The 16,283-nt window shown below is 43.1% G+C and overlaps 1 protein-coding gene across 4 annotated transcripts in view; it reads left to right on the top strand.

Moving 5' to 3' along the window:
* The window catches only part of LOC108088433 (nephrin), a 68,043-nt gene that overhangs the window by 27,936 nt on the left and 23,824 nt on the right, over nt 1-16,283 (top strand). For all 4 annotated transcript variants that reach the window (XM_017186204.2, XM_017186203.2, XM_017186202.2 and 1 more), the window contains exons 3-6: nt 13,347-13,479; nt 14,539-14,753; nt 14,828-14,938; nt 15,602-15,814. In XM_017186204.2, coding sequence (XP_017041693.1) covers nt 13,347-13,479; nt 14,539-14,753; nt 14,828-14,938; nt 15,602-15,814 — 672 coding nt within the window. The remainder of the gene's footprint in view (nt 1-13,346; nt 13,480-14,538; nt 14,754-14,827; nt 14,939-15,601; nt 15,815-16,283) is intronic.

The following is a 16,283-nucleotide window of genomic DNA, read 5'->3' as shown; positions in this document are numbered from 1 at the left end:
GTATTGGTCGGAGTAAATAAATTAGAACGAATTACATTTGCTGCATTTTAAGCTTGGCATTTTCATTCCCAGTTTGGCCAGTTGCGGTCGGTCGAGCTTTTATTTATAGCCAGCGACCCATAAATCTGAACGGTTTGTCAGCTGTGCGTTTAATTAAAACAAAAATTATCTAAATCATGGTCAGGCGCAGGGAACTTATTTAATTCCGCACCGAGTTGCATAAATATGCAGATGCGTACGTAGATTTTGGGGCCTTCACTAAACCAAGGGCAAGGCGAAACGAGTCGTTTCGTCGAGCACATGAAATAAACTCCATCGAAATCGCACTTGTAAATCTAAACACACACATACCGAGACACACACACAGATACGCGCACACAGATGGCCGCCCCGAACACAGATACCCACCAGCACACATTCAATCTTGTTGTGGCCCATAAGTATGCAATGCTGTGCATAAAATACAAGTACGCAACTTGTTTGCTGCTGCCGCTCCTTTCCCTCGACATAAAAAGGGGTTGGAGGGTTCCTGCTGGTCGTAAATTTACATATTTTGCATATAAATAAAACGGATTTTGTCGCCGGCGAAGCCAGCGCTGAAATGTCACAGCATAAAATGGCGAAAGAAGCGCCAAATAAATACAAAATAAAATAGCTACAAAATGGCCAAAAAGGGGAGCAATAGTTGGGCGAGCAGCCAAAGGCCAGGGAGTCGCGTCTGGCACTGAGGTGTGCCCCCAGTCTTGGCCCCAGTGCTGGCCCCATCCTGCCCCCTGATCCTGCCACACTGTTGCCAAGTAAGCAAATTGAGTGCGCCACGTCTGAGTTATGGCAGTCTGCCGAAGCAGATACAAAATAGCAGCAGCAGTGATAGCCAAGGCTTCCGAACCGGCTCCTTGGGCGTGGCCATAAACTAGAGACCCCACATTGAGAAAAAACGACTGCCAAATTGGTCAGAAATTCTTAAGAAGAAGTGCGACCTTTCTTGAGAAGTGCCAACATAACTTACAAACAAACCTTGGGATTCGCAAAACTTCAAACTTGTTCAATTTAATAAAAAAATTTTAAAACTATGAATTATATCATATTTAGCAGTTTTCCAAACAAGGTAAGCACTTTTTTGCCGCTCTCTAAGTTTTCCTCAAAGTTAAAAACATCTTTAAATAGAACATCTTAACAGATTGCCGCTTTTTCGCGAAAATACAAAACGAGATAATGAAACTAAAAGTTTTTCTTTTTTTCAGAACAAAAACTCTTATGAAGATTGCTCTGCGGAGTTTTCTTCAGAAGTGTTTAGAGCCAAAAATAGGAAACTTTTGCACATTGCTGACATGAATTCGCAACGAAAAGTTGCAAAAAAGTAACAAATTAAATAAAATTTTAATTTCGATGCTGAAAACCATTTATGGACTGCGGAGAAGCTTTGAGATTTATGAGGAGGCTTCATATGCATCTTTCATTTTTATTAGATAAGTCATAAATGTTTGTTGAAGTGCAAAATGTTATGGAAAAATGCTAATGCGGTGATCATTTTGTGGGGATTTTTCTTCCTCTGCACCGCATTTATTTGATGTATGGACGATAGGAGTTTATGTCCCTCGAACAGCGGGCAAATGTGTTGAGGTCTATGGCCACTTGAGCTGGGAATTGAACTCGTTGCCGATTTGGTTTATGGCTCTAGAAATTGAAAGGCGCAAGTGTCAAATGCACGCAGCCAGCGAAACGATAGGGGAAAGTGCCAGAATGGCAGGGGGAAAGCGGAGAAAGTGGAGCTCTAATGTGTGTTTGTTTTGCTTTCACAAAACGCTGCCGGGGTTTCGAGGGGGATAAGGGGGTTAAAGGGGATTGGGGGGTCTTGGGTTGAGTGCCACTAAATCATCTAATGCCCCTGCTCATTAGCAATCAATGCACAGCAGTAGCAGCAAAAGCAAAAGCAGCTAGGCAAACAACAACATTCGGAGGAGGAAGCAAAAGGCAGCCAACACTTCACACTTCATTGGAGCGCTGCCTTTGAGTCACAGGCAAAATGGCGCTAAACACACACACACACACATGAAGGGGGTGGGAAATGTGGGGTGAGGGGGTTGAACGATTAACAAGCAAATTAGCATGAAATTATTTCAAAACAGGCGCACATAGTAAATAAATCAATTAGCTGAGCAACAAAAAAGAGCAATCAGCAGCTGAAAGTGCTGAGCTTCGAAGGAGGTCGCGACAGCTGGATCATTGGTAAACAAAAGCGAACAATTAAAAGCTTTTCCGACACATGCACAACACATTGTTGCACTTCGAGAAAAGCTGGAATTTTCCCTAGGAGTCAAGCTAATTTATCATGTTTTTGTGTTTAATCAGAAAGGAAAATTAAGGCATTAAAATTGTGTTGGCTCATCAGAAATTATTATCTAGCATCTAGCACTTATAAAATATTTTGTGTGCTTAGGAGAAATACTTTTGCCTCGTTCTACAAATATGAAAATTTGTAGAGTTATATATAACATATTTGCTTTATTTCTTTAGAATGTTGAAGGGGGAAGTGTAGGCCAGAAATTGGGCCAAAGTGCAAGTCAACGCCGCTTCTTTTTCCCATGACTTGGCATCTGCATATGTATCTGTATCTGTATCTGCAGCCGTCATGTGGGGGGCGTTCAAAAGTTCCGCTTGATGGCAAACGCAGATGCAGATAAAAGCGCAAAGAGATGCAGATACTCGCTGGCAGGCAGCTGCACTTGCCCCGTCACATTATTTTAATTATTTGTTTACGCAAGGCAAACAAACTTGCAGGCGGCACTTGTCTTGTCTTGTTTCTGGATCGTCGTTAAAAGTTACGAGCTTGGGTTCCGAGAATCGAGAACAGGGCGATGCGCACTGAGAACTGGCCGAAAACAAAGCCAAGGCGCCTAATTAGCCTTCACAGTCGCGCTCCGGCGTCATGCGAATTTGTCAAATTAAGCAGCAGACGCGCCGCTTCAGCTCCAATGAGTCAGCTGCTCGGGACGCCAGTGTCAGAATTAACGTTCCCGAAAATGTGCTGGCAATTATCGGGGGCCAGCTGGCAGCCAAAAAAATTAAAATGGCAAAGCCAGCGAGGACGAGCTCCACTTTTGACAGGAGGCAGACATGCAGGATGCGCGGCGCCAACATCTGCAGGAGCGACAGAAAAACAACTAGCAAAACCGAAAACCGAAGGCTCAACTCCGAATAAAATGAAAAGTCGCAACCAGCAACAAAAAACAAGGCGCGCAGAGGGCGAGGACAGCTCTAGTGAAGCGACACTGATTAAAAAATTGTTTGACAAGAAATCAGCGCGACATTTATCCAACTGGAGAGTGGAAAATGGAGCTGCAATTGGAGCCTGGAGATTGCAGACAGTCGCCTGTTGAACAGCCGCTGGCATAAAACCAAAAAAAAAGAAAAAACAACAACAAGCAGCAAAAAAATGTAAAGTGTCCCTGTTAATTCGGCGTAAATTTAATTGTCAGCTATAATTAAATTGATTTTCACTCCGGTAGCGAACTGCTGACTGGAGGCATTGCTCGAATGACTGCCGTTCGTTGGCCCGAGTTGGCGCCCAATCAGCCTCAATTTTCCCATCTTCCTTATCTGGTCTCCTCTGGAAAAAGCTTTTCTCGTTTCGTTTCGTTTTTCCCAAATTTTGATTTATTTAAAACGGAATTACTGGGCTCTCTATGGCAAACATTTACGCATTTTTTTTTGCTTCTGTCCAAATCCAAATTTGTCCCTGGGCCCCTGGGTATCCCCAAATCGTATATAAATACATATTTTTTTGGCTGCGTGGGCTGAGAAATTAAATTGCATTAAAAACACATAAAAATATTTTGGGCCAGCTCGTGTCAGGGGGAATTTCTCGAAGCGGCACAAAAAGCAATCGAAGTGTATAGTATAGTGTAAATGTGTGTATAGGCCTAAGATCTAAATTTGTTGTACCTTCCACAGAGGCGTGGGCTAGGGGGTCTTATAAAATACGGCTCAGACAATAAATAAATATAATTGGGAATGTTCTCTAATGGAATTTCAATAATAAATAAGTGCCCGTCTATAATTTGAGAGAATCTATATTTGTAATAGAAAATGTAAGCTCATTAAGGGCTTATAAATATATATAGACTAGAGAAAAAATCATATCTCCTTGTAATAATTTTAGTTTTGTTTTCTAACCCTTTTTAATTTATCAGGGACCACACTACAGACCTTATAGTATGTACTAGAAACTATAGGGCTTTTCTGTTCTGCGTGGTGCTGTGTCGAAAAACTGGCACAAATTCAAAAATGATTTTTACGCAATTTTACGACAACTTGAAAAGACCTGGCTATAAATAAGTTGCCCCTTGGTTGGGCGAAACTATTTGTATTCTGTATCTGTGAGTTACTTTCGCTTTTGTGTGGCTGTTGATGTTGCTGCCTGTGACATGAGTCACAAAAGGCAGGCAGTCGCTGTCGCATGTTTACCTACGAAAATTTGCCTTGTGCATTTTAATTGAAAATAATAAACACGCGTGTAAATAATGTGGCATGCCCTGTCAGCCCCACAACGCACCCAGTAGGTTGCCCCACTTTTGAGGTTGCTGTTGCAGCTTTTGCTGCTGCTGCTGTTGCTGCTGCTGCTGCTGCTATTGCTGCTGCTGCTGCTCCTGTCTGCAGCCAAGCGAGCTGTGTCCTGTCGTGTCCTGTAACTGCGCCTGGGCTGCTCTTCAAATTTCCAGCTGGAACAACAGCAACGGGTCGTGTTGCACAGCATGTGTTGCATGTTGCTGCTGGAGCAGCAGCAGGAGCAGCACAGCAGCAACGACTATTGTTGTTGCTGTGTTGGCGAAAAATATCCTGCTGCAAGTCGTTGCCCATATTTTACGTTTTAAATGCCGTGCGGCTGCTTTGTGGGCCACTGCTGGCATTTTAATTTATTTGCTTATTTTCACTGTTTTCCAGTTTCAGTTTCAGTTTCAGGCTCTGCTTTTTCGACTCGCTGTTGCGGTTGAGTTTGCTGCGGTCCCCTAGATTCTTTTTATTAAAACCAACACATTTCACAGCTCGACTGAGGACCAGAAATGAAGCTGACTAGCCAAGGGTTTTGGACATGCAGCGCCATTCAATCTGCTGGCGACAACAGAAAGTGTATTTGACTTTCGTCCTGGCACGCGGCTTGTTATATTTACATTTGCTCCAAAATTAAAAGCGCATAAATTTGTATAATTCATGGGCGTGTGCAGCAGCTGCTGTGGCCTGTTACCAGAATACCAGAATACCAGAAGGCGGCGTGCGAGGGGCGTGGCCCACATTCTTCACACCCCGAGGCCTTTGTTGGTGCTCCGTGTAATTGGAATCAAGTAATTTACGCGCCATTAGAGCGACCTGTCGAACCTCCTGAAGGACCAGCCCCCAACGCAATTAACATAAAATAAAATTGCAATTCACCGCTGCGCTGTTTGCATTTTGCTATTTTTCCGTAATTGCGGTGGCCTGAAATTTTAATATGCTGCAAGTGGCATTCAATCAATTGCAATTAAAAAACTGTTTAAGCAAATAAATATTTAAACACAACTGGCTGGTCGTGGCCCATAAATCAAGGAAATCAGCTTACTGCAACATTGACCAAAGCCACAACTAATTTGCCCATTAATAATGCAGTCCGGTGCATTTTGCCAAATTAAGCATAATAGGATTCCAGTTTAGAGATTCGGCCAAGAATCGAGTGCTGCAGTGCGACTACATTCGCTACGTTGCCCGTTTGCCCTGAATTTAATGTGTGGTTTAAATGCCTCGCCAGACTCTCGACTTAAGTCCCCGAAGCCCCGAGAAACCCGAGCAACAGTTGCGATGAAAAAAAGAACCCACCAGGAGCCAGAACAACGAAGGAACCGGCGAACAAAAAAAAAGAAAAACAGCCACGTAATAGCCGACAACAAGGACAACAAAGCGCTGACTGGAATATTTTTCGTATTTTATTATTAAATCACGTAGCCAGTGCAATACGGCGTCCAAAATGACAGCGAACGCATTTTAATTGAAAGCAAAGGCAACGCCGAGAAGGTCGTTCCCGCCTCGGAAAAATCTGGAAAAAATCCCAAAGCCAAGTTGAACCGATGATGTGGCACAAGCGGACGAATGGGAAAGCGGGAAAATGGGCGGCGTGGATGGTCGGTGGGCGTTGGAAAACGGCGAGTGAGTCGCGCTTCTGCGAGAGACTTTGGCCGAGAAGTTTTCTAATTGAAAATGGCGTCGCAAAATTTAATTTGAAAACTTTCACTGCCAGGCCGGCCGAACTGAGCTGAGCTGTGCTGACCCACAACGACATCGACAACGACTTGCCAGATTTGTGAAAAATCCTCCAGCTGAACTGGGAGAAAATTTTCGGGCACACATACTTGGATTAATGGTGTTGGTTTTGGTTAGCTACATTGGAAGTTCATAAAAAATAAGCATTTTTCAAAGAAATCAAATAACATCTAATTAATTAGTAATAGAAGTCAATTACTTAAGATGTTATAAAGAATATATCATGTAATACAGGGTGCGCCATCTCGAGCTTCGGTATGAAAATATTAAATAACTTTGGAAAAAAACAAAAATTCATGGAAAATGTTTTACATTTATTTAGATTGATCCTTTACAATTCATTTGAGTTAGTTTTTGAACACAATATCGACTAAGTGACTTCCTTTGTTCTTGATGGCAAAAAGTGTCCTTTTTCGAGCATTTTCCATTACTTTAATGAGCAATCGGCCGATATATTGGCCATTTCGGTGCGAATACTCTCCTTGAGCTCTGTGATGGTCTAGGGCTTGCTTATGTATACCCCACAAAAAGAAATCCGGCGGGGTCAAGTCCGGCCAGTCGATATCGCCTCTTTTTGACACAACGCATCCAGGAATTTTGCTGCAAAAACTGCATTGTTTCGTTTGCTGTGTGACCTGGGACCCCGTCCTGCTGTAACCAGAAATTTTCTAGACCCTTCAAAAACTAACTCAAATGAATTGTAAAGGATCAATCTAAATAAACATAAAACATTCTCCATGAATTTTTGAAGTGAAACTTCTTTAGGCGCGTTATGGATTTTCGGGGACGGAGTAAAACCGATTCATGACCGTCACGAAAATTACCGTCACGAAAATTGCCGTCACGAAAAAGCGAGGATCCCCATCCCTTTCTAACCGCTGACGAACGATGTCTCTATCCTCCTCTATCCTTTCTCGCTCTCAGCGCGCTCGCACAAAGTTGCAGTTGAAAAAGGGGTGAGAGGTGTGAATGTCAAAAGGAATTCAAATCGAACAGGTTGCATACAGATATTAATTGGCACCATAATTTCTATCCATTTTATTTGACCTAGAAATGAAAACACATATCGATATGTATTTGTCTTCTTCTTCTTCTCAATCGGTTTGTTAACTTTTGAGAGTCGCCAGCACATTTCGAGACCTCTAAAATGAAGCGTCTAATAAGGCTTTTATTCGGTTTCCTACAGAATTTCAATTTTAACAAGAAAGGAAGCTAGCTTCGGCAAGCCGAAGCTTATATACCCTTGCAGCCATAAAATATTTCGAACTAAATACAAAAAGGCTAAACAGTATCGAAGCTATGACGATTTTTCTATTCATTTTCCGTATTTTCGACTATTGTTCAAATGACGACTATATGATATAGTTGTCCGATTTTGATCAAATTTAATTCGTAATTCAAGAGTCGTAAGAAAACTCTATATTCCAAAAAATCATACTTGTCTGATAAAAAAACAACGATGTTATAAATTTGTTTCCATTATTTCGATATAAATTTTTCGATCTTTCCTATGGCAGCTATAAGATATAGATGACCGATTTTTATGAAACTTTTTTCTCAATATAAACGTTGTTAAAAAACTTGATATTCAAAAAATCATGGGATAAAAAACAACGATGTTATCAATTTATTTCCATTAATTCTATATATAATTTTCGATCTCTCCTATGGCAGCTATATGATAGAGTTATCCGATTTTGATCAAATTTAATCCGAAATTCAATAACAGTTAGAAAACGCCATCTTGAAGAATTCAAGTAGATCTGACGAAAAACACCGGCGTGAGAATTTTTCATTTCATTCCCTCGTATGGGAGCTATCCTTTATAGTCGGCCGATCCGGCCCGTTCCGACTTATATACTGCGTGCAATAACTACACACCTTTTGGGAAAGTTTCAGCAAGATAGCTTTAAAACTGAGAGACTAGTTTGCGCGGAAACGAACAGACGGACAGATGGACAGACGGACAGACGTACAGACGTATTCCGATTCTGCTCGTGATGCTGATCAAGAATATATATACTTTATGGGGTCTGAGGTGTCTCCTTCACTGCGTTGCAAACTTCTGACTGAAATTATAATACCCTTTTGCTCTGCAAGTGTATAAAAATGAGTAGTGATGAAGAAGTTTCACTTCTGTCGTGCGTAGGCTGGACACACCCCTTTTTTGTTTTTTTCCAAAGTTATTCAATATTTTCATACCGAAGCTCGAGATGGCGCACCCTGTACATAATGAAAAGTGAATTTCTTTATTCCTTGCTTGCGATTAATTATTTTCCCTTCAATAAAATTCATAATTTATTAAAAGTGCTCGTTATATTTTCTAGTGTTATTAGGCACACACTTGTTATTAATAAGCCTGCAAAGAATGTTGGGAAATATTTTGTTTCTTGGGCCGCCAAGAAATATTTCGCCTAATTGAATCGCCTGGCGCGAACATTTGTTGCTCGACTTCTTCTTTGGCGCCATGAATTCGCGACACTTGTCCAAACGTTTGGTCTTTAAATAATTTTTGTAAAATTTTGTTGTGCTTTATGTGCAGGGAGCTTCTTAATTTCTATATTACCACTGGGCTGCCCGAAACGAAGTAGGGAACTCAAATACAAACAAAGGAAGGAGAACACAAGAGTCATGTACTCAGGTTGAGAGTTTTTTGGCTTTATTTGCCCCCAAAGATGGCGGCAACAGGAAGTGCACACACACTCACACACTCGCACGCATACATGCACGCACACACAAAAGAAAAATACGCAGAGGCAAAGTCAAAGGCTGAAGTAAGGAAAACAAAACATTCTGGCATTTCTAATTATAAGTAAATATTCATACTCGCAATTCCACAGAGCGAGTGTGTACGTGTGTGTGTGTGGGTGTGTGTGCGTGTGTGCAAAAGTAAAGCACTTTAAAAGTTATTTACACACACACACGCCGAATGAAGGCAACCATGTTAGGCAGCCCGTAATGCATGCTAAAAAGTGTGAGAAAGTACATTAGGGTCACTGACGACTTTGACTACACTACAAAGGGGCGTGGCAGGGGGGCGTGACCCGACAGCTGGCGGGGCACGAGTTCAGGAGCAGGAGGTCCGTCCGCAATGGCAACCACTTTCGCTCTCAACTTGCTACATTTTGTGGCGAGTGTGTGTGTGTGTTTGCCATAATGTACAATTTAAATGTAAACAATTTGGCCCAACGCGGCAAAGGCAGCCGTGCTGGGATAAAAAGCCGTAAGTAAAGTCCACCAGACGAACGTACGGAAGAGGAGAGGAAATGAAAAAGCAAAGTCCGGCCGGAGTCTGAATAAAATATTTAAGAGGCAGCAGCATCGAAGAGTTCCCCTATTTAGACGGCATATGGCAAACGGCAAACTGGCGCAGTGTGGCATCATCTGCTGCTGCCGCTCTGAATAGTGAAACTCAAATATTTATCTTGGCAATTGCCTGTAATTTGGTTTAGTTCCGACTTGCCACCGTTCTAAATAAACTTTTCATTAGCAGGCAGGAAAGCAGCTCAAACACAGGCACACAAAAAGGGCTAAGAATCGGGAGCGCAGTTATGCTGAGCTCGCTCTGATTTCAGTTAATTAACTAACTTATGTTTTGCGCAGTGGCGGATCCAGGATTTTGATAAGGGGGGGGTCCAAAATTTTTTAAGGGAGGGGGGGGTTAGAAATGGTCAATGGTCTTGCATCTTTGAACATTCATCATCGCATAACTTTGACTGAAGACGAAATTCTCAGAAAGTTTTTTCAAAAACCTCGGAAATTTAAGAGTGACTAGAACCGTTTGTGGATCATATATAATATTTTAAAATTAAATTACGAATTTGTATCAATAACTTTGTGTTTCAACTCCACCAACATGCCCAATAAAAGCATAAAATTTGAAAGTTTATGATCCCATGGGGGGGGTCCGGACCCGAAAACCCCCCCCCGTGGATCCGCCACTGGTTTTGCGTAATTGACTTTTATGTGCGTTTGGCAAACGTTTCAATCAAACCCCGGCCACACCCGTGCATCCACCATTTACCTACTATGCCATCCACCAAGGAGACAAAGCCGCAACCGCAGAACAAAACCGCACGGCGCATACAGTGCGTATGTGTAATGTGTTATGTGTTATGTGTCAACCCCAATGGCCCGTTCCGAATTCCACTCGCTTACGCTTTAAATACCAATTCAATCGAACCATTTGGCCAGACCCGAAAAAAAACTGAACTATTGAAAGATTGCCAAATTCATTTTTTGCATCACTTTTCTTTTGTTTTCCTTTCATGTGTAACAATTGTTGTTGTATAAGCATTGTTTTTGGTGCAACTGATGTTTACAATGACACGGCACACTTAATGGACAGCCTGTGAGTCTAAGTTTATTTAGCCAAACGCTTTGTCGATTCTCTGTTATTGTTTTTGCAACACTTTCCGCTTGCCATGGGTTTATTTGTGCCCAAAAGTTCATTAAACTATTGGACTGCAGCCAACATTTGTTTTAAAATAAAAGCCGCAGAAAAAATCAATTCAATGTATCCGCTAGCTGTGTTGCGTATATATGGTAAATGTATATTTATCTTTAGCGAAGGGCCTCTCGCCTTAAAGAGCCGCAGAGGCCTCCAACCAACCACTGCATAATTAATGCAACGTTGTCTTGGGGCTGTGGCCTTGCTGCCACAGAGCGGAGGGTTCTTGCTGGCTCACGGCCTAGCCAAATGGGGCACGAAAAGCTGCCGGCTGCTCTTGGTTTATGCATGCAAAGTAACACGCTGCGTATGCGCAATTTTACCAGTAAACTTAAAGCTTTAGGGCCCCGGGGGAAATGGAAATGGGAATCGAAAAATCGTAAAATAAAATAAGAACCACTTTATGTGCTGCCTGAGTAAACTCCCTCTTCCGCCCAAAGAGATCGCACAAGCGCATTTCCTATTTTCCTATTTTCACTTCATCGGAAAACGCATTCGAAAACACGATGCTTGTCGGGCATTGTCTTAATTGGAATTATAAAACAGCCATAAACACTCAGCGCATCCGATGGAAATTAATTGATCCATGCTGAGAGCCTGTCAAATGCACCGATGCACAAATGATGATGAGCTGCGTAGGAACTCCCTCATGCGGTGGAAATTCCAATTGAATGGAGCCTCTTATCGCGCCCTCGTTCCCCGAGCTCTGGGTTAAGTAAATTACAGGCCGCTAAAAATAGCCGGTAATAATGCGATGTGTCAAAACAAAACATCAAAAAACCGAGGGAGGGTCGCAGGTAGAACTTGTGCCGTTTTCGGCTCTCGTTCGCCTTGGAACTTTGGCAGGCGTACATCAAAGACGACGAATTCGTCGTCGGCCTGCCAATGGAGGAATTAAATTCGTTCATAAATCATTAGAAACGAGCAGCTAACAACTGGGCAAATGCCAGAGGCAATTAAAAATAGCTCTGGAATCAGGGGGAGCACATCAAAAGTGCTCCCTGCGCTCTGGTTAATTGGTCAGGAAGAGATTGGGAAATCGACTGCAACCCGGATTCCTTTCGCCCGGGGGAATTGTGCAGCCACACGCGTGTGTGCTCGGATTTAGACACTGCCATTTCAACCCCTACATCCGGGGCCATTCATAAGGATTTACGGCTAGGTGTCGTCTTCCCGCTTTGCCACATATTTGCACAGCCTGCCGCAAGCCAAAGCGTTGACAAATTGCAACAGCAGCAGCGGCAGCAGCAACAGAAGGAGCAGCAAAAGCAGAGTGTTTGCCATTTTGCTCAAGTTGTCAGCGAGTGCGCGCCGGCAAGTATGCAACGCGGCACATAACAAATGGCCAACTCTTTGGCTTTGCGGCCAAAAGAACACAGCTTAAACGAGAGCTGCGCTGTGGGATTTCAATAATTTGCAAATATTTTTGCTGCCCACGCTCCGCTGCATCCGTTTCTTGCTTTATTTTTTATTTTTTTGCCTCTCCTAATCCCATCCACTCGGGCTAAAAAACATTTTGAACATCAAAGAGCGAAAAAACAGCAGCAGAAAAATATTTTGCAAAATGGAAACGGTGCCAAAGTTTGGTGTCGCTTGAAATTAAGCCATAAAAGCTGAGCCGATTGAGTTTGGAATTTAAAGAACGGCGAACAAACAGAACTCTACTCCGGGCAATTTAAGCAGAGTTTTAGCTTTAAGCAACCAGATAACGAGGCTTCCGAACGAAACGTTAGGAAACGAAAGGAGCGACAGCCGCATTATTGTTCACGTGGAGCAAAAATAAAAGAAGCAGCTGAGGCGGAAACAATGTGGAAATTTTACAGGTTGCCCTGTCAAATAAAATAACACAAAACATGGGCCCAACACAAATTCACAAGAAATCATTTTTGTCGAACGGAATGGAATGGAAAAAGTGGCAGCGAAAGGTGGGCAGTTCAGGGAGCGAGAAACCGACAAGGACCAAAAAGAAAACATCAAGCTCGACAACGGAAAACGACGTTGGTGACGACAACCGACAACCGGCAAACGGAAGCGGGGCAAGGGCAATATGACAACTTCGACAACAACAACAATAACAACAACAACAACAATAACAGTAATACGGAATCGAAATGAGGTGGTGGGTGGCCAGTGGGCGTGGTCGTTTCGGGGAAGGGGGCGGGTCTGCCGCGAATGTCAAGCGGAAGCTTTGTGTTAAAATAACAAACAATCAGCCGAATCATGCAGGAAGTGCAAATAATAAATAAATATATCGCACGGCAAGGTATCCTTGATCAACTTCGATTGCTGGTGACAGTTCTCTTGCCTTGCTAATAAAATGAAAAGATGTGTGGAAAGAAGGATGAGGGAAATCCTTTTGAAATCAAAAAATGTGGGAGCAAGACAACCTTTTTGTTGGAGATGTTGAAATGCTTGAGAAAATATGAAAAGAAATTGAGTAATAAAATAATTTTGGAAACGTATATTACAATAGATAAAGTTAAATTTTAAATGAATCAACTGATGGGAATATAATTTTTGCATACCTATATATTTTTTCTCTACATTTTAATTGATTTTCCTTTCAGTGCAATTGAGTTAAAAACCTTTTCTTTTTGTATTTCAGTACCCGCTCGATTGGTTTGGGCCGCCTTGGGCAAAACCGTGGAGTTGCCCTGCGACTTGACACCGCCCACGCCGCAGGACTCGGTGAAGCTGTTGCTCTGGTTCAAGGACACCACGGGCATTCCGCTGTACAGGTGAGCGAAACTACTGCGAATCCTTCGCACATCCCGGGGCCACTGGTGCGTAATCATCCACTCTGCCAGCCTGCCAGTCAGCCAGCCAGCCATCCATTTATTCATCCATCAGCAGTGTGAAATAATCGTCAACATCCCTTTTCTTACACCTAACGTGTTTTTGCTCGCCGAGCGCTTTTGGCTTATTTCCGGCAGATGCCGCATGTACACACAATCTACATGTGTGTCGGTGTGTGTGTGTGTGTGTGCGTGGATGTTTTGGGGCAAGGATGCGCCCGTCATAATCCACTTTGTTATAATAAATGTAAAGCACATCCGATTACGGCTGTCGTTGCTAAAGTGTAGCAAATTTTCACGCACACACGCATATGGACCCCAAGCCATCGGTTCCCCTTCTCCTCGTCCTTTCCAAAGGATTTTTATAAATTTGCGCTGATAAATTTTCAATATAAATTGTGGCAGCCAGCGTGTGCCCTGCATGCCAAGTGGAAATGCCTTCCGACTTTGCGTGCCGCAGCCGGGAAAATCTTGGGAGCACTCATTAGAAGGGGGTTTATGGAGTTTATGGCTGGCCTGGCAGGACGGGGAAGGGGCAGGATCTGTGTCAGACGAGCACGTGAAGTGGCCGGCACTCGATAATCATAAGCAGGAAAATGCAGCAGTACCAGCAGCAAAGGCGGTAGCCACCCCGAGGTTCTGAAATAAACAGAGTAATTTACTAAAACAGCAACAAATTACTGCAATTTGCGCAAAGCTGCCAAAGTCGCGGGAGGGAAAATATGGGGTACTCCACATCCCCCTCTCCATATTTCTCACAGGAGCTCGTCCTGCACACAGACAAACGCGAAGGAGCACTCCACACTTAACTCCTGGCTCATGGTGTGCAAATTGAGCGTCATTTTTTACGGACCTAAATTATGCGAGGGACGAAGGGGAACGCCGGCTAACTTATGCTCTCCGCATATGTTTATTTATGACATCTAATAATCGCTACATGCTGCCACGCCCCCTCACTTACCCTCCCACTATATCCTTGGTGTATTTTTTCCCCCTTTGCAGCTTGGACTCGCGGGGTGGCAATGTGAAGGTGGCGCCCCACGCGGCAATAGCTAGCGATCTGGGGCAGCGTCTGTTCTTCAGCATCGGCGATAATCCCAAGGATTCGCGCCTGCAGATCAACGATGTGAAGCCGGAGGATGGCGGAGTCTATCGGTGTCGCGTCGACTTCTTCAACTCGCCAACGCGGAACTTCAGGCACAACCTGACCCTAGTTGGTAAGTGATACCCGTGGTGGTGACCCCTGGAATGGCTGACTCCTAAGTGGCACATTATCCGGCATCCATTTCAGTGCCTCCCGAGGAGCCGCGCATCTTCGATGCCCAGGGCAAGGAGATAGCCCAGTTGGCAGGACCCTTCCGCGAGGGCTACGAGCTCTTTCTGTGCTGCCAAGTGAGGGGAGGTGAGTAATTAGATACAGTTGGCAGCCTGCACTTGTGTGGCAGTTCTCTATTTGCTACATCAGAAAAAACACCTTACCACAAAAGAACAAAAAAATATTTAATACTATTAAAAGATGATAACTAAACATTTTCAACAAAGCCTTTGAAACAGTAAGCTCTTTAAGAGTTTAACATTAAAAAAAACTTATTTAGCTTTTATTTTAGTAGAGATAATAATTAAATATAATATTCATTATTAAGTGGTAAAGCAGAAAAGTGTAAGCGAAACCATTATTTGTTGTATACAAACAGATATGAAATATTTTTTAGAAAAGATATTTGTATTTTTTTCCCCCTGTTGATAAGCCTTCATAGTAGATTAATCCACATGTCATTTAAAACTTTTTCTGTGCACTTGAAGGCACTTCATGCGGTGGTTTGACCCACTTAACTGTCATGCGTTTAACTGTGTTTGTCAGCGCCACTGGAACCGCAGTTTGACGCATTGTTTACCATCGCACTCAGGAGTGTCAATTGCAAGCGGCAAGGATGCTCCTCCACATCCTGCTTCCCCATCTGGTGGAGAGGCCCGCATGGGGCTGAAACCGAGCAGCTGCTGCTATTGCTACTACAACGACTGTATACTATCAGCGTTCTACTAAGTGTTCTCCCCTCTTTTCCAGGACGCCCTCCGCCAAAGGTCACCTGGTGGCGCGACGACACGGAGCTAATCGGCACCAGCCACACCTCCGTGGAGGAGGGGGCCACCGTGATGGTTAATCAGCTGCTGATTGGAACCACCACGCGGGACTTTTATGGGGCGCGCATCGAGTGCCGGGCGCAGGGAACGCGGCTGGTGGATCCCGTCCGCAAGGATGTCACCGTTCAGGTTTACTGTGAGTTTCTCCCCCTTCCCAGCAAAGCATAAATATTTGCATTTCATTACATTACATTTCCGCAAGCTACCTGGCTAATAAAGTTTTTCGCTCCAACTAGAGTCACAAAAACATTTGTTGATTATCAGACTTGTTGACCGAAAGGTTCTATTAACTTTATTGGTGGCCAGCAGAGATAAACATACTCGTATATGTTAAATTAAATACATAAAAAACAAACGATAATTGTTAGAAGAATTTTATGGGCAAAAAATAAATTTATCGTACTATTTTTCGTGTCACTGAACAAAAACAAATAAGCGAGTGAATGTTTAAGGTTTCAAAGAATTTAAAAATTTAGTCACAGCAAAAAAAAATAAACCTGGCTTCGGCGAGTCAAAGCGAATATACCCTTGCAGTCATCAGCAATTAAGAAAAGTAATGGGCTTTCAAAAGATTTTTGTCAGGGGTAACATTATAAAAGTGTAAA

The sequence above is a fragment of the Drosophila ficusphila genome, unplaced genomic scaffold (assembly GCF_018152265.1).
Source record: "Drosophila ficusphila isolate 14025-0441.05 unplaced genomic scaffold, ASM1815226v1 contig_791, whole genome shotgun sequence".
Lineage (NCBI taxonomy): Eukaryota > Metazoa > Arthropoda > Insecta > Diptera > Drosophilidae > Drosophila > Drosophila ficusphila.
Note: the sequence above shows the minus strand (reverse complement) of the source record. Positions and strands in the feature narration are given on the sequence as shown.